Source organism: Dermacentor silvarum, chromosome 1 (assembly GCF_013339745.2).
Source record: "Dermacentor silvarum isolate Dsil-2018 chromosome 1, BIME_Dsil_1.4, whole genome shotgun sequence".
Taxonomy (NCBI): Eukaryota; Metazoa; Arthropoda; class Arachnida; order Ixodida; family Ixodidae; genus Dermacentor; species Dermacentor silvarum.
Window position 1 is genome coordinate 175536001 of NC_051154.1, and position 18895 is coordinate 175554895.

The following is an 18895-nucleotide window of genomic DNA, read 5'->3' on the forward strand; positions in this document are numbered from 1 at the left end:
TCGGGGAAGTAAAATGTGCCGTGGCAGCACACCTTGTGGACTGTGTACGGCTGGATGGGGCTCTGCACCTCGTGACGTACGGGGTGTTGTCTTTTGTCAGAGCCATGGTGCGTGTGTTGGTTTCCAGGTGTCTCAAACACTGGCACCATCCATAGTGCAAGGAGTGGGTATGTGGTACATGAGCAATGTATTCAAGGAGAACAGGGACGTCTCCTGGATGTAGAGCATGTTCGTGGGGATGTTAAATGTTTGGCTGTTAGGCCTCTGCAGTCATGCATGGGTCTCCACGAAGCCGTTCAGGGACAGCTGTGGACTGAATGGTGCTGTGGTCCAAGCTAAGGTCTTCACGACTGCTCTCGCATTTTGTTCCCGCTGGCATCTAAACTTTGGAGTGATTCTTGGCAGAGTTCTATCCCAGGGGCATTCAGAGTTTCCTGGACCGTCCATCCAAATGTGTTTTTACTGGCATAACCTGTGGTGATAACCGAGTGATCTACCCTGTAGCAACATCCCAGTATATGTCAGAGCCATACAGTAGACTGATACCAGAACCAGACTGTGGTGCCCTATCGTGAATGTGATCTCGCTGTCCACCAACTGGCTAATCAAAACGCTGATTTCAGGCACCTTAAGGAACCTCTATAGTATGGTTATCATTGGGCTTTCTAAGGAGGGTGATCAAGACATCATTACAGTTGATGGTCACTGGGTGCCATGTTTTTCTAAAGGTGAAGAGAAGAGGTTAAGTTACTCAGTGGCTCGTACGGGACACTTCATGGCTCGTGCGACATCCTGCTGAATGAATGTGCAATGGCTGCCCATGTATAGGAGGAACCGATGTAGCTAAGGTAACAGCTGATGCCCTGTTGGCCTTGTCTGCTTTAGATGCTCTAACAGATGCAGTTTACAGAACTGCAATATATTTTTAAGGTGCAGAGTTATGAATTTGTAAACCTTGTGCTTTAATTTTTTTGAAATTGCGGATTTTTGGCAATTCTTGTAAAAAGATTATAAGGTTCTAAATAAAATTCTGCTTTCTACTGTTGCTAGAAGCTTTCTCAAATGCAACATATTTTATTTAGCTAAGTCCAGTGCTTGCTTAAAGAGACACTAAAGTCAAATAAAAAGTCAAGCTAAAGTGATAGAGCAGTGCTCTAGAATGTCTAAGGCATCAATATAATCGTGAACAGAGCTTTAGTAATCGAGAAATTGAGGTAAATACAGTGTAGACCGCTTATAACGTAAGTCGCCGGAGTCGCAAATATCTGCACTATAAGCGGTACTGCACTATAACCAAAACGATCTTCAAGCCCTGCACGTATGCAGAACATGTAGACCAAGCATGTAGACAGGCTTTACTATCACGCGCACATCACAGTTACGTTTTCGCCATTGAGCTGGCGAAAACATAATTGCGATGTAGCTGGTGCTCTTCAAGCTCGACAGTTTTGCACCGAGTCAAAACAAAACAACTGTTTGCCGCAACCGCTGCGAAAAAAACGCGATTATGAACGGCGACAAATTCCCGACGCACGCACTGAGTCTGAACGAATTAACTACCATTCGCTGCAACAACTGCAGTCAAAACAGTGGTCGCTATCTATGCGATCATCGATGGCGACTACGCAGTTTTTTAGGCACGCGGCCGACGCGCGTACCGTGTAAAAACGAAACTACTGTTCGCCACAACCGCTGCGGAGAAAATCGCGGCCGCTATCGACGTGATCGTGGATGACGACTACGCTGTTACAAAAGCACGGTGGTAAACGCAAGAATACAGGCTTTAAAGACACAAATAGGCTCGAAGCGTTCCGGTGTTGCTGTCATTCATGTACGATTTCAACTGATGGCTGTGGCGATGAGGACTCCGCCGCTTCGTTTCGGTTGGACGCTAGCGCCGTTCTTGCTCTTTTGCGTCACACATTTGCTGCGCTCCTCGCTCACCGAACTCCGAAAGTTGTCCGAATTAACCCATGTGCGGCCAAAAAAGTCCGAATTAACCGATTTTCCAAATTAATGAGGTTTTACTGTAGCTCCAAACTAAATTTGTGGAACACTGCTTAAATTGACAGCGTCGCTCGCGCGATATCTGCACTTAACGACACGCATCGCGACGGGTGCACAGAAACTGAAGCCGCGTTCAGTGCAAAACGCACCACTGATCAGCAGCCGAGCAAAAGGTTTCTTTGTCGCCTAGACAACCTACGCGCGCATTTTTTCCCGTTCATTTGCTCCGCATCTCATGCTCCTCCTCCGCATCGCCCTCGTTGATCACCTCTTCCATTGGTGGGCGCACCTTGTTGAGAAGCGTGCTCGCTGCAGGCCTTGTCGGCGAGATTTTCCCGCAGAAGCCGCATTATAACCGGTATTTCGTCTCGCGCTGCTGCACTGTAAGCGGTATGCGTATACAGGGAGTTCTATGGAAAAATTAACGGGAGTCTGAAAAGACCGTACTATATCCGGTCTTGCACTATAAGCGGTGACGAAGGCACTCCTCAAAAAAAAAATATATATATATATATGTCACTAGTACTCAACCACTCGTATTGGAAAGATTGTTTCGTTGGATTATAAGACGGAAGAAAATGCTACTTGTCTACTTCTATTAGATTCTTAGAAAAAAATACCTTTTTAGCGTTACACTTGATAACGACGCGGGCGGTCAAAAGGTTTCGTTTTAGCTCAACTCTGCGCCGCGCTCGCTTTCGCGTTTCAGAAGTTTCGTTATCGCGTAGTACTGTGCTCATGGAGGAAAAGCTTCTGCGACTTTTCGCACTTTTTGGATCATCAAAAGTTATGACAATGGATGCTTTTTAATTTATAAAAATAAATGTATGCAAGGAGTGGTTTCCTCACGTGGTGTCAGTAAGCAGCAAAGTGAACAAAAAATAGCTTGCCGCACCAGTGCTTGCGTGACGCAAGCACTGGTGCTGCAAGCTATGCTATCGGCGATATTCGGCTGCTTCTCAGCCAGTTGAGTCGGGACGAGTCACTTGCCTTTCATGAGATAGCGATTCATCCCATAACGTGGCCTACAACGTGCGCTCCTCACCACTGGTAGGTTGTGTGTGTTGTCTCAAGGTAGCAAGCACGATGTATCATTCGATGACTCATTCCGATTCCGGGGGACACACATCCTAGCTAATGAAGCAGACAAGTGCTTGTACTCAGCAGATGGAAGCGAGAAGCATTTTCGACGGGGAATAATCGTACGCTTTCAGCTTGCTGCATTATTTTTACTGAGGAGGAAAACTGTTTTACTTCATCAAGAACGTTCGGTTTAGTGCCTTGATTTCAGTTTCTTAGGCAAAAGTCAAGTTTGCGTCACGTTACGAAACTAAAACGTGGCCCATCAGCGCCATTTTGTACGTGGCGCACCTACGTTGTGCTTCAAAGAAAGTGGCGGAATGTCCAGAGTGTCCAAAATGGCGGCAGCGTGTCAACAGGGGGGGGGGGGGGGGGTTATTCTGTAAGAGTCCACCTAGTGGACTGTCCACTTTGGCTGTCGCGATTGGTTCCAGCACCACGAGCGCGAAGGTGCCAGCCAGTCTCCTTCGCGTTCCTGGTGCTGGAACCAATGGCGACGGCCGAAGTGGACAGTCCACTAGGTGTATTCTTACAGAATAACCACCCAGGAATTCTGACTAAATAATTTAGGCCACTCCGTGGTGCGATGGCACCTCCCACAGCCCAATCTTTTTTTGACAGTGCACTAGAAAAGTGTTATTTTCTTGACTTCTTAGTCACTTTTCTTACTAATAGTTCTCCACGTGATAAAAAGAAACACCCGAGGATCGAAAAAAATAAGGTATCTGAAATTTCGACTTGGTCAAACGGGGGGTGGTGGGCGGTGAACTCGTAACAGTGGGGGGCATTTCCACCGCCGCCCACCGGGAGGAGAACCCTGCATTAACCATACAATATCTTTTCTATTTATCACAGGCTCCATACACCACCTTGAAAACGTTGAAAACTTGATTTTAGAAAAACCTGCCGTTGTACCAGAGGGAAGCTCGAGGTCTTGGGTTCGATCCCGACTGCTGCGGTAGCATTCTGGTGGGGGTGGAATGCGAAAATGCGTGTGTACTGTACATTAGGTGCGTGTCAAAGAACCCCAAGTGGTGAATATTAATTCGGAGTCCTTCACTACGGTGTGCCTCATAATTTTATCATAGTTTTGGCTCGTAAAATCTGAGAATTTAATTAATCTCGTTTAATTAATCCACTTCGTAAAAACATTTAAGGGCCCTTAAAACTTGCTAGGTGCAATCCTTGAATTCATTGAAAACGGGGCGGAAACAGATCAGATAGTGAAAAACACCCACTTGAGGTTAATGAGTGAAGGTCAGGAGCCGTTGCGCTAGGTAACTTCTTTATTGCGCTATAGGTATTCTTTAACTTAAGCAAAACTTTTTTTGGCTACCTCTCTGGGGTTAGGCGTGGCTGCTCAGTAGGTTTCCCACCAAGTAAACTGGACTAGTCCAGGAGACAGTGTATTAGTATATTGGGCTGATCCCGGAGACTGTAATACGTCCTCGCACGTTGGGTATCTGCTTGGTTGGGCGGAATGTGGGTAAGGCTGAGCGGTATAAATACCTGCCTTGTGGGAGTATGACACTTGCACCTGTGTGAGTGGATGAAAGCGCATTCTCAAAGCCAAGAAGACGCATCTTGCCTGGCAGGCACGTATTGTCTGTGCTGTAAAATACAGTGCATAACACGAACAGTCATATGCACATTACCACGAAGCCAAATGACACAAAACGTGTGTTAAGAGGAAGAGTTCCTTGGCACGCAGATAGAAATGAAATAAAATTGCACGCATTGTGCGTTTCCTTGCATAGCATTTAACTAAAATACTTCAAGAAAGCTTCACTGACTGTAGGTTCCAACGTGTTAATCAGATCTGTTACATCTTTGCCCATCTATTTATATATATCCTCCTGAGACCCGAGCACAACTACTATATTTTCCGGTCTATAAGTCGCTCCCCCCTCAAAACGGCAGTTAAAAAAAAGTATACAAGTCTTATCCACCGGTGCGGTGTATAAGACGTGTATAAGACGTACCTGTTCATTCGGTAAGCGATTTAAAAAGTCGCTTCATGAATGTGGGTCGGGCGCAAGCGTATGGGTGCCATCCTTGTATAATTGCGATAGCATGGGCACTTCAGACACATTTCTGGCATCGTGGTTGCCGTGATTTCCATATAAAGTCCAAGGGCGATAACATCGTCCCTGCGCGCTGTATGCTGTATGTGCGAGTGAAAGCGTGCTACGGTGAGCGGAATCGTGCACAAGGGAGGAGGGAGGAAAGCGGGAAGGCAGCGCGTGAGGGAAAAGGGGCGGCTTGTACTCTGGTAGCAACTGTGTAGTTTGCTCAGCGGCACGCCATATCTTGAAAGCGATCTGCAGATGTGACGACTTGAGGGTCGGTCGACTCGTGGTTGGCCTGCCGCTGCTTGCGTTGCTGCTCCGTCCTTCTCGCACGGCGCTGAGCAACTCGATCACGAGAACGTGGCACCTTCATAGTGCACACACAACCCGTAGAAACTGCCAGAGGAGGTCAACCCAGCCTGCTTCGTGTGGCCATAGCATCCACTGCGATTTTGACAGCAATGTATTTAAAAAAAAAGTGTAGAACGATGCATTCTATAAGACGCATCGACGAAAAATTCAGAAAGAACCGCGATTTATACACCGGAAAATACGGTATGTGATATAATTGCTCTTCAAGGTGGTTTTTATTAGGTACGTTCGATTCGCCTGCACCGCCTGAATCAGTTCACGTGGTGCTGCACCCTGCCATTCGTTTCAGCGGTGCAGCAATGGCGCCCGCTGTACCATGCCATTCATTTCAAAAGGTGTAGGGCTGGTTCATGATTTTGCTGCACCCACTCCACTGTCGGTGCTGCCTTGGTGCAGGCGTACAGGTGCGAAGCAGCAGAGTAGCAGATGACGCAGCACATGGGCGCGAGCGTCGTTAAAACCCCGCTTATGCTGATGTATCTACGCAAGTGTGGCGTGTATTTACGCCCCAGAAGCCGATCATACCTGCAGTTCAGGACTTTCAAACTTGCATACTCCGTGCACATTAGTCGGACATAACATAACGCCTGCACCGCGTTTGCACCTTGGCATTTGTTTCCAATGTCGCACTTTGGCTGCACCGCATAAGTCGAGCTGCACAATTTCTGAACTTCTGAACTGCCGTGAACTGGTTCACAGTGGTGCAGGCAAATCGAACGGACCTATTGTCTCCTGTTATGTCCTGAACTTGAAAAACAATTTTTGAAATTTATGTACCACGGTTAGATGCCAAAAACTGCGTTTCCATGTATGTGAACATCTCATCTCCTCATGAATGCTATGGTGAAAACTGCATGTCATTGCCTAAACGCAGAGATGAAGTTGGAACTACGTGTAGCAAATTGCCGTGTTGCTGCCTCGTCCAGTATTTTCACGCAATCTCACTGATTTCAATACACATCTCAAGTTTGCTTTCGGCCGTCTGGGACGACACAGAGGTCGATATCAATTGAGTGTCAAATTCCTCGAAAGTGGACAAGAATATGGATAAACCACTTCTTTACAGCTGCACATACACCATACTTCATACCCAGAATGAATATTTTGCGTATTCACTTGCGAGTGAATTTATTAAAAAATGTAGAAGGCAATGTGCAATTTATTGTGCAAGAGGTTTTAGAAGACTACACACGCACACACAGCAGACACACGCACACATACACATTAGATAGATTACTAATTTCTGTGTTTCCATAATTATTCATCTGAAAGAAGTGAAAAATGTCATCATATGCTGATCTGGCCTTGACGAAGTTGTGAAATTTTAGGTGCACCTTTGTGTAGACAGGCTTGTCTGTGTGCGAACTGTGGTTTCGCTAGTTACTTGTGTTACCAATTCCTTGAATAAGTGTGTTCAACACCTCCTGTCCAAAGAGTATTCAATGTAGACTTTATTCTATAGGCCACGTATGATGTCGCGTAAGGCCAGAAATAATGGAGTGGTAAATTGCTGCCAGACTAGAACATTTTTCTCTGTGGTGCCTCCATTGATTGAAAATAGGCATGATCGGAAGCAGAACTTGGCAGTTTTGCCCAAAGAGCAAAGCATTGTAAGCAATAGCGCTGAAGTTTAGCATTGCGCTGATACTCCTCAGATGGTGTTCAACGATATGAAGGTAATATGTTGGCGCAGTGCAGTTTCAGAGGGAACTGCTGCTGCTCAGCAGAGTACAGTGGAGTAGCCAGCCAGTAATTTTTTCGTTACTGAGATTTAATTAGCTAATTGTAATTAGTTATCTAACTCGAGAAGTACTGTTCCAGTTATCAAAGTGTCAATGAGAAGATTGTAGAGCAACATGAAAAACTCCCGATGCAGCTTTCTGTTGCTCAATACCTGCTACATAAGTGTGTTTTTCCGAGCGTGAATGAAGCCCGCGAATACACTCAAAATGCCTCGAGCGGCCAGTCGCGCGGCAATTCTGCGTGTATTCGCGGGCTTCTTTCACGCTCGGAAAAACACATTTATGAAGCAGGTATTGAGCAACAGAAAGCTGTATCGGGAGTTTTTCATGTTGCTTTACAATCTTCTCATTGACACTTTGATAATTAGGAGAGTACTTCCTGAGTTAGATAATTAATTACAATTACCTAATTAAATCTCAGTAACAAAAAAATTACTGGCGGCTACTCCACTGTACTGGAAACAATACCCACTAGGTTTGCTTCGCCTAACGCCATTCCTCTTTTTTAAAATCGTGCTGCGTGATAGCTGCGACACCCTGTATGTGTGTGTGTGTGTGTGTGTGTGAATATATATATAATATATATTTCGGTGCGCAGTAAATGGGAAAATTGTTAGTTTGTGTTGTGGCTTATATTTGTCATTGCATTCTGTCTCATGCATATTTATATTTTATAGAGGCCAGTAGTGGCCTGTTCATATTGCAAGAGTTGTGTAGTACATTTTAGTCAACCTTGTGTGCATTTGCAACCATTATTTTAGTGCCTCATAGCATAATTATAAGTTAGTTTTGGTAGATTGGGAAACATGAGTCTAAAGTTCTTTGTGGATCTTTGAATGGGTTATTATTATTTTTTTTTTACCTATTGCTTAATGTAAGATTTAAATTTTTCCAGGAGGACGTAAGTTTTTACTCTTCTCTGTTCTGTTGACTCTATGCAGGGTTTGCCTTTTAGATTGTCGTTTTTAACCCTTTAATTGGGAAGTTAAAAGTTCATGCGTAAAATTTAATTTTCTTTTTAAATCAGTACTAAAATGAGTTTGAAAAAATGTTATAGTGAAATAACAAAATACAGAATATGAAACAGTTTCTTGTTATACTAATTTATGGAGGAGTTGGAAAGCCTCTGTTTAGTGTGCTCTTTGGTAATCGGCAGATACATATTGCACTGAGAACTGAATAAATGTGTGCTGAAAGATGTTGCTGAGGATTTCTCACAATTTTCTCTTTGTTAACTACTGATGCAGCACAGAAGGAGTATATTCATCATAATTCTGCTCGTTCTCTAAGCCTAAAGTTCAAACCACATTGATGTAAACAATTATTCTTAGACAACGATATGTAGTCGCACTGCTCACTGTTTAGGGGTTCGTCTTTTGTGAACATTTTTATGGGGTCTACAATACTGTTGAGGTTCCACTTAATAATGCGGCACTAACATAAGGTTTAATGCTGCCAGCAAAAATTTTGCACGTCTTTAGCCTCTATGGAATATATGCAGTAGTGATTAACTATCTACTACACTCATGGAACGAAAGGCGTCAATTTAGGCCTAACTTTTGCTTCCACGTCCAGTTTGTGTGACATCAGTGTAATTTTGGCTTGTACACTTAGATCGAGTGCTATTCATATTTAGTGACCAGATCTGTTGTTCCATGACATCACACTCTTAAGTAATTGTGTGTATTTGAGTTCTACTTCAAGGTTTTCCTGTCTAGTTTCATTCAGTGAGTATAGAACATCCCAATAGGGTACAGTAGGCATGCAGGTAGCAATTAATACAACTGCATTTGGTAAGCTCCTGTGATATCCTGTATATGTACAATGCCTGCCCAGTTTGCTCTATAATGCATAGGAACCACTGGTCCACTGCAGCAGCACCACTTTCCCAGTTATTTAACTGTGTTGCTGGAGCCCAGAAAACAACCGCAATGTGCTGCCGCTGCTCCTTCACTTTTGCATGTCATGTGATGAAAGAAGGTTGATGTGTTCCTGACTACCCCGTCAACTGTGACCAACTGCTGAAAAAGAGGGGACCACAGAAACTTGTTTTCTGTAACTTTTTAAAATCTTTTGCAATCTTTTTGTTTTATTTATGATCATTTGCAGTGACGGGTGCAGCTATATATAATTGTCTACGATGTGAACTTTTGCAATCCCATCTGCTAATATTGGTGGTGTGGTTGAGGCATTCTTTTTTTTGTTGGGCTGACAGTATTAAATAAAAAAGTGAAAAAAAAAAAGAAATATGCTCACTGTCGCGCTGTTTTCCGTGCAAATTGTGTTAAGCTTATTCCATATTTCATTTGCAAACCTGTATGAGTTCCCTGTTTTTTTTTCTTGGGCCATTCCACGCCAAGCGCACAAAGTGTACGTATTGAACTGGGCCTTCAGTTATTTTCTGGGGAAAGGGGAAGTTGCTTATTGTCTTGGGCTTGTCTTGGTTTCTGAAATGTAATTCTAGAACAAGGCTAGTGCTTCGAAAAAGTCCTGGATAAGTTTTGTAGTTGTGCTTTGAATGACAATTTTATGGCTTCATCAGTGGTACCGTACCTTTTTGATGCATAAAATTCTGGAAATAACCTTCCCAAACCTTAACTTTTTTCCCATGGAAATTGAAGATGCTCAAGCTCAACACTTTATATCTGTTTGGTGTGGAATGACCACATTGTGGAATCTTGTTTCTTATAGTCTCCTTTTGTGAGGATCATAACTATTGAATAGGAACACTGTTTGATTGATTGCCTACATGCTGAATGCCAAGTATTGTTTCTGTTTTTTCAGCAAATCGTGCAGGATGTGGTATCCGGTATGGGAGAAATTGGTCGCAATGCCACTGTGATGTCAAGAACTTCGGTGAGAAGTCATTTATTGCTGATTCTTTTCTGCTAGAAACGCTAGCTTGCATTGAACACCTTATCTCTTTAACTGTAGACATCGATTAGCTGTTGAGGCTAAAATATTGCGAGAACAATATTTTTAAACAATTTTTACACAATTCCCAAACAATTAAAAAAAAAATTATATGAAAGGGCCTTGCAGCATCTCTGTGTTTGTCTTTTGTATTTTATCAGGTGCATGCCTGTGCTAGGATTCACTGAATGAGGCTGTTAAAGCTGCAGACCACAATTGGAAAAGTAATGTTTACAGCTAAAAAGAAAATGTCGCATAATTGTGTTTTACGAAGGCTGATCGTTACAGGCATCGCATGTGCTTCACATAGCCTGGTTTATTTTACTTGACATGACAATAGGAGAGGAAAAGCAAGAGAAAGCAAAGGAACGGTTGCATATTTGAGATGTTTTGCAAGGCCCCTTGAAATGGTATGTATCTACAGCCATAGCTATTAGTGCTTTGACTTTATTGCTTTAGCAGATGTCAGTGCTCCCACTCCTACTCCAAATGAGATTTCCTGCACCATCCTGACACACACACACAAAAAACATGATTTTGCACTGAAGTGCACCAGAATTAGCGACTGCACAATACGTATGTGGCCGCAGTGGCCTGCAGACGTGCCTAGCGTACATGGCTTTATAAATCAAACTTCACATTAGCTATATGTCGCTGACCGAATATTCGGGCTCGATGTTGACGGCCCATAAGTCCAAATGATTGAGAGTCTAAAATATCCAAATTCGCCAGAAAACAAGGGACATTATTCCACGAGTGGCTAAAGAAGTTTGCCGTACTCTCGGATGACCATTTTTGGGGATACATTCCCTTTCGCGGGATTCCCTATCACGGAACGCTAACGTCCGTTGACTTGTCCGGTGCTAGTCATGCAAAATGGTGGGAAAGGGATCGTCCAGAAATGAATCCAAAATTTGTTAATGCGTTGCTGCGCGCACGTATGCTTGCCTACAATCTGGTCAGTCCGTATCGCTATCATTGCCATGCTGTTGCCACAGATAGGCGAAAATACAATGAATGCATGCATTGAATCTTCAACCCCAGACTATGCAACAGGACCACGATTTTGTAGCGATGCCTTTTCTGGCGCCACTCCTTATTGCGCTTCATCAGTGGTAAGAGCAGTGTGCCGCTTATGTTATCAGTGGTATCAGCCGGCTGTGAATGTCGAATGATAAGGGCGGCATATAAAATCGAGTAGGAAGCATTGCTACAAAATTGAGGCCCAGAAGTCGACTGCACTATCATTGCCAAATGACGGCGGGTTTTTTCACAACAGTCATTGTCCTTGTTGGCGCAGACGAGGGTGGAGTCGGCGCTGCCTAAACAATTTGAAGTCTCCGGGATTGTGTCACTATTTGAAACGTGTTTGAACTAATGCTAGACGCACGAAACCAACACCATGGGACTCGCAAAGGGCTTGCTGTGATTCGCAAGTTTCGGTTTCCAGGAGGTGTCAGCAACGTAGCCGACGACCATGCCGCAGTGATGCCAGCGACATATTCAAGTGAACGAGTGCTCAGGCGAAGGCTATGCTTAGTACGTGTAAGAAGCTGACAAGAAGAAGGCAGAGGAAAATTGAAAGAATCATAAAATGCAGAAAGCTGAAGGCTAAATCTTGTCATTGCTCAAGGAGGAAGCTTGCAATGGTTCTGAGGGTAACACCAACGCAGCAGGAGAATTTTGGAAGTTTTAGGCTTTCTCTGGAAAGAGTGGTCTGCATTGTTTCCATATTTTGTGGAAAATAATCTGTAATACTACTAATAAGCATGTTTGGTAACTTTCAACTCTGTTTTTCTTTTTTTTTTTTCAGTCTCTGGCTGTTTTTATACTTGTGCAGAAAAATTATGTACTTAATCTGACCCTTCTCAGCCAAATTGTGGATGTGCATGCAGAAGGATGTTTAAAATCATTATTTTAATTTGCAGCAATATTGGCCATGTGTATTTTATTAAGAAACCAATCTATAGAAGAGATTCAAAACATTTCCTTTAAATAATAAAGCTAAAATATCATTTCTGAGCTTATTTCTGGGAAAAGTAGGGCTCATTTCTGAGCCCTACTTTTTCCACTTCTAGGGGGCACAGAAAATTTACCAGATAATATATTGAGCAACAAAAATCATATTTCAATATAGGAGAATTCAGCGCCTTGTCTGTCTACTTAGTCCCGTCCTAGCGCTGTTTGTTCCCGTCCGAATTATGTACCAACCAGCCCAGACCAGCACACTCCTTCATAATAGAATAAACTATATTGTGCCTAAATTCCATCCAATTAGCTTGATTATTGACGACAATGTATCTCTGAGGCTCATCTATATATGTAGGGTGAATAAAAATGCCAACCAAGAACCAAAAGACATGTAGTGAAAAAATTTTTAGGACGTTTCGGCTTCCACACGGCCCCATGTCTTTTATTAATTATTTCACTGAATGTTTGTTAGGTTCTCGGTCGGCATTCTTTTATTTATCCTTCCTCTTCCCGACCAAATAGGATTCTGTCAAACCCTGGATTTCATCTGTGTGTGTGTGTGTATGCTAGCTGCATGTGGAAAGCATACTGTTTCTGCTGTTTTTAAATACAGTAAAAGCTCGATGATACGAATCTCACGGGGTCACGAAAAATATTCGTATTAGCCAAAATTCGTATCATCGAACCACAATTAAAACTACTGTCGAATCTCGATAATTCGAACTCGAAGGGGCCCGAAAATTTGTTCGAATTAAAAGGACGTATTTTTGAAGTATTCGTGCACCATAGCACGATGCACGAACGGTGCGAGTCGTGAAATATCGCGGCGTGCAAGCGCATAGCAAGCGCGGGCCACGAAATTGCCCACGCCGGCTAACGGTCGCTTCCCGATAACGACAGAAAACGAAGCTTCAGGGAGCGAGCGGGCGGCGCCGGCACACGGGTGCGCGCGGAGACCGTCGAAGGTGAGGGAGGAGGGCGGCAGGGAAGCGGATTTGGCCGCGTCAACTCCACCGCTTCGGTAGCTCCCCTCGCCCTCCCTCTCAACTCCCTCGTAGCTCTCTCACCTTCGACTCCGTGCGCACATCTCCGTGCGCGCCCGCCGCCGTGCTGGCGCCAGCTTATTTTAGCCGCCCCCTGAAGTTTCGTTTTCTGCCGTTATCGGGAAGCGAGCGTTTGCGGGCGTGGCAGTTTCGTTGGCCCGACTGTGCCTCCGCCGCTGCTTCCCTCTGCGCTGCTGCCGCAGCATGCAAGGTCAACATGTGACTAGAAAATAGAGAAGGGTTCACTGCCATTTTATCCGCGTGGCTGAGACGTCGGCACTAGTGTGTGCTAGAATACGGTTGTCTAGAACACTCTAGTCGGCACGTACACGCTTGTTCCGGCGCGATGCAGAAACGGCGACCTTGCAATTTGAGAGAGAGGAAATTTCCGCCGCGGGTTCTTTTTTTTTTTTTTCCCCCGTTTCTTCGCGCGCGGCATTGAGGGGTCTCTCCTGAGCTTTTGCTCTATGGCGGTGTCGGAGCAATGCCGGTCGGAGGCGCCGCCGCGTGATTTGGCGCGCTGCTAAGAGCATTGTCGGTGCGCGGTATGTTCGAAATAAGCGTGTTCGAATTCGCTTGCTTCGCGTTGACGTTGAACGAAAGCACGTTTTTCATGATAGTCTCGCTGTGCAACAATTGTGCTCAGTGTTGACGTTGCGAGGCCTAGCTCCTTAGCCAACTCCGTCCGCTTCCTCTTGGGATCCTCATTGACCTTTCGAAGAATGTCTAATTTCACTTTAAAGGAGAGTGCTTTCCGCTTGCGAGACATAGCTCGCTGCGACTAGGCAAAATGGCGCAAACACGAAGAACGAGGCCCGAAGCGCAGCAGCCACTCCATCTGACGGCTCGCAGAAAAGGAGGAAAAGCACCAAAAGCGCCACCACTTCAAACTCTTCGCGCCCAGTCGCGGAGTCCGCGCTGTCCGGCGCCGCGCCTCCGTACCAAAAGAGAAGGAGAGAAAGCGCGTGACTGCGCGCTGTTCTCTTTCGCGGCCGTCGGTGAGGCGGCGTTTATTCGTATCAACCGACGCAGGCTGAAAATCGATTCGTAACAACCGTTCTCTAGCACGTTGCAAAGTAATGGGGCTCGGCCGGGACCACAGAAAAATTCGTATCATCCGGAAATTCGTATTAGCCGTGATCGTATCATCGAGCTTTTACTGTATATATGCTTTCAAAATCCTTTTTAAAACTTTTTGTGCGCAAACAAACAAGGACGAAGAAAAGGAGTAACACAAGGACGAGCGCTTTATTACTCCTTTTCTTCGTCCTTGTTTGTCTGCGCACAAAAAGCTTTAAAAATGAATCTGTTTCAACTAGGCCGACTCGCAGTTATGCTTTAAAAAGTATTCACTTTTGCTCTCATTCAGCTTATAGTTAATCACATTTTTAATAGTCAGCTGAAGTGTTGAAAATAGTTTTCCTGTCAGAAACATGCTTGTAACATCATGCTCATTGGCGCTACAGTGTAGCCTGTAGACTGTAAAGCGATACACTGTGAATGTGAACATCTACGCCAGAGGTTCTCAAGCATGTTCTTTCCGGGGAACCCTGCTAAGCTCCATGAAGCGCCGAGAAACCCAAATTAACCGAATTAAAATGTCCTAATTAAACTAATGTCGAATTATCCAGGGTATGAAGAAAGCAATAAATGAATGCTTACTACGTCAACACGCTTTTATGTACTGAATGCATCAGCAAATCTTGTTTCTATTTTGCACAAAATCGGTGAGGAAGCTGCAATTCTTGTCATCTCATGACTGATTAGAGCTAGCAGCGGCGAAAGCCTCGCAACATGTTTCGCAATGCGGCCGCGGTGCGTGTCTTCTTCTGTAGACACGCTTTTCACTACCGCGCGCACATCCGGTTATTTTTTTTGCTAGTGGAGCTGGGGCGCGATCTTGTACGCGTTCCAAAATGGAACGGAGGCCGTCCGTTCCATCGAGCGGCACACGATTGGTCAATTTGAACCGTGACGATCAAATTAACCAATCGTGTGGGGCTCGATTGAACGGACCGCCTCCGTTCCATTTTGGAACGTGTACAAGATCGCGCTCCTGGTCGCCAACAAATCGTCCGTCCATCGCGATGTAGCCGGTGCTCTTAATCTGACATTTTTGCACTGAGTCAAAGCGCAACTACTGCCTGTCTCAACCGCTGCTGATGAAACCGCGGCCGTTATCGATGCGATCATGGACAGCGACCTTGCGGTTCAGAAGGCAGGCGGCCGACGCACGCACCAAGTCAAAACGAAACTACCATTTGCTGCAACATGTGCAGACGAATCCGCAGTCGCCATCGACGCGATCATGGATGGCGACTACGCAGTTGTGAAGGCACGCAGCCAACGCATGCACCGAGTCAAAACGAAACTACTGTTTGCTGCAACCGCTGTGGAGAAAACTGTGGTGGCTATGGGACAGCGCCGCTGCTTCCCTCTGCGCCGTAGCCACAGCGTGCAAGGTCAACACGTGACTAGAAAGTATAGAGGAAGCATAAAAGAGAAAGAAGGGTTCACTGCCATTTACTACATGTGGCTACGGTATCGTGGCTGAGACGTCGGCACGTATACGCATGTTCCAGCACAACGCAGAATCGGCGACCTTGCCATTTGAGAGAGGGTGAAATTTCCGCCGCGTTTTTTTTTTTTCTTTTTGTTCGCGCGCGACATTGAGGGGTCTCTCCTAAGCTTTTTACTCTATGGCGGTGCCGGAGCAATGCCGGTCGGAGGCACCGCCGCGTGATTTGGTTCGAATTAAAGAGATTCGACTGTAAATTGAATGCAAACGTTCTAGCCGCATTCCTCGACTGTTGCATACGTGTGGCGGCTCGGTGCACATGTTTTGCATATGTGCGGGCCTTGAAAATTGTTGCTTTGGTTATAGTGCGGTACCGCTTATAGTGTGGATAATCGCGACTCCGGCGACTTACGTTATAAGCGGTCTACACTGTATATTTTACGCAATTTACAGCGTCTTTCTTTTAGGCCCTTTTACAGCCACGTTACATCAACCATTTAATTAACTCATAGACCACTCTATTTATAGTACACAGAAAAACTATCACCATTTGTCAGGGCGCTCTTTGGCCATATCCAATAAAAACCATATATTATTATTATTGCATTGAACCTGCTTTTTTCGGCTTTGAGTGTTGCACAGCTGCTGTGAAGAGATCTTCGTTAACACATCAAACAGTGGCTTTGGTCGCAGATGCTGAAATTCAATGAAAATTATGATTTTTTTTAAGTGAAATAAGTTCTTTCAAATTTCCCGATTATTCGGACATTTTTTACGGCCTCTTCTGTGCAAAAAAAAATCAATCAGCAACTGTGCTTCTTTGAATGCGAGGTCAAAGTTAAATGTAGTAAAATTTTCATATAACGATAAAGTGCAGTTTTTACCGACTTCGTTATACAGTCGAGCCCACATGTAACTGCCCCACTTAAAGACAAACTTTTGCTTAAAATGAACGAAACCCCCGCAACTGTCAAAATATACATTTCAATGGCACAAAATTGCACGTACAACGATCGTCTTTGAGCCCTGCTGATCGGTTACAGCGAACCGACGGCGAAAACCCGGCGTGCGGACTGCTTTTCTGAGCCTCCTCGCAGGCAAACTACCCGTTTCGTACCTCTCTCAAGCGAGCTACCCTCTCCCCGCAGGCACACCGTCTCCCAGCCGACACGCGCTGTCTCCGCGCCGCCTGAGTAGAGCCCGAGCGAATGTGCCCGCCGGGCAGCAAGGTTCCAGGAGGGAGGGTAGGGGAGGCCGCGTACTCGCGCGCTTCTGCCCGGGCGGCTGTATCTCGAAAGCCATCTGTGGTGGGGGCAGCAGAGTCCTTCCTCCCTGAGCTGTGCTTTCGCGGCTTAGTTTGCGTTGATGTGAGCGGTGGGACGAAGGTCAATACGCTCGCTGCTGCTGCCACGCTCGTTTCGACAACGAGTTTCCGTGGTCATTGAGTTAGATGCGTTCATGTTTCTCGTGCGCGCGTGTGACACCATGCTTGTTAATTTAGTTAGTTTGACAAGCTTATACGGCCGATAAAACTACTATCCTTACTTCACATAGCTGTCCACTAGTTTGCTATTGCAATCAATGCTTCGCCTTTTGGGCGAAACTGCGACTTTTTGAAATCGCTTGGCGGCGAATCAGCTTTGGCAAGTGATCAAGACGTTGCCACTTGGCTTGTAACAAACCGAGCCATTATTTCAAGCTACGTGAAGCAGGGCATGTATAACGCAGACGAAACTGCATTATTTTATCAGATGCTGCCGGACAGCATGCTATGAAAGGCGACTCATGCGTTGGCGGCAAACACAGTAAAGTGTGTGTTACAACACTTCTGTGCGCTAATATGGATAGCATCGACCAGCGCGTGCCCTTTGTATTCGGAAAATCAAAGAAGCTGCGTTGCTTTCGGAACTATGTGCCCCTGCGCTACAGGCACAATGTGAAGGTGTGGATGACGTTCGATTTATTCGCAGGAGTGGGTCAGGGAGTTCGACTGCGACATGAAGAGGCAAGGCAGGCGCGTACTGCTTGTGATTAACTGCTCAGCGCACCATGTTCTAACTTCTCTGATGACAGTGACTCTACTTTTCCTGCTGCCCAATACGACTTAGAAAGTGCAGCCATTTGATTTAGGCATAATACATGCCTTTAAGGCATCGTATTGGCGACGCGTTGTAGAGCGTTTGCTCATCGCTCTTGACCGGCCGGCCGCTAACTTGTCGCTTAGAGTTTCACTGTATTCAGTCGTTGAGATGGGGAAGGCGGCCTGGGCGGAGGTGATGGCCGCTTGTGTGCTGAACTGTTTCCGCAAGGCCGGCTTCGTATGTTTGTAGCTTCGGCCTGACGCTTCCGAAGAGGATCAGTCCAGCGGAAATTTGTGGCAGCGCGTCGTCAGCTTCGACATGGGGAGCCATGACTTTGGCTGGGATGATTTATTTCTGCTGATGAAGACACTGACATTGCGGAACCGTGCACGAACGAGGCCTCGTTAGTGAAGTGCAGGCCGAGAGCGACGTGGAGGAATTGGATGACGAAGTTTCTGAGCCAGCACTTGTAAGTGCGCCTGTTGCAATGGGCTGCATAGAGGGTCTCGGGCAACTTGTCTATGCCAAGGGCTTCGGCGAAGAGCACGCTTCCGCTTTAAATATTTTAAGCTGGAGACCACCCTCACTGGATGTGCACTGCAGAAATAGGCGAGCATCACAGTTGTTGTGAAAAAAAAAAAAAAAATTTTTTTTGACTAGCACCTTTTTTTTTTTTTTTAGCTGTGGTCCACTTACTACGAACTTCGGGATATAATGAACGGACTCTGTGTGACACTCAGGTTCGTTATAAGCAGGCTTGACTGTATCGAAGTTTAACTGTATACAGTAGGACCCCATTGATACGTTCCTCGCTGCTGCGTTTTTCCGGCTGCTATGTCACATTTTCCCGGTCCCAACCTAAATCCCATTCACTTGCATGTATTATGCTCCCCTTGATATGTCGCCAATCTGTAATGTTTCTGCATCTTATGTTGCGTTTGAGCGTGGCCATCACAGAAATTTAGTGGTGCAGCCAGCTTGCATGTCGTAACAAGCGACCAGTGCGTTGCAACAAGCAACGGGCACGTTGTAGTAAGTGACTGAATTTTGCAGTAAGCTACCGAAGTTGCACAAGCCAGACGCTGCACTTGTGCACAGA

General features: G+C 45.5%; 1 protein-coding gene across 2 annotated transcripts in view; it reads left to right on the top strand.

Moving 5' to 3' along the window:
- LOC119436427 (large proline-rich protein BAG6-like) overlaps positions 1-18895 on the top strand; it is a 214342-nt gene that overhangs the window by 20275 nt on the left and 175172 nt on the right. For both annotated transcript variants that reach the window (XM_037703272.2, XM_037703275.2), the window contains exon 6: positions 10055-10126. In XM_037703272.2, the coding sequence (XP_037559200.1) occupies positions 10055-10126 (72 nt within the window). The remainder of the gene's footprint in view (positions 1-10054; positions 10127-18895) is intronic.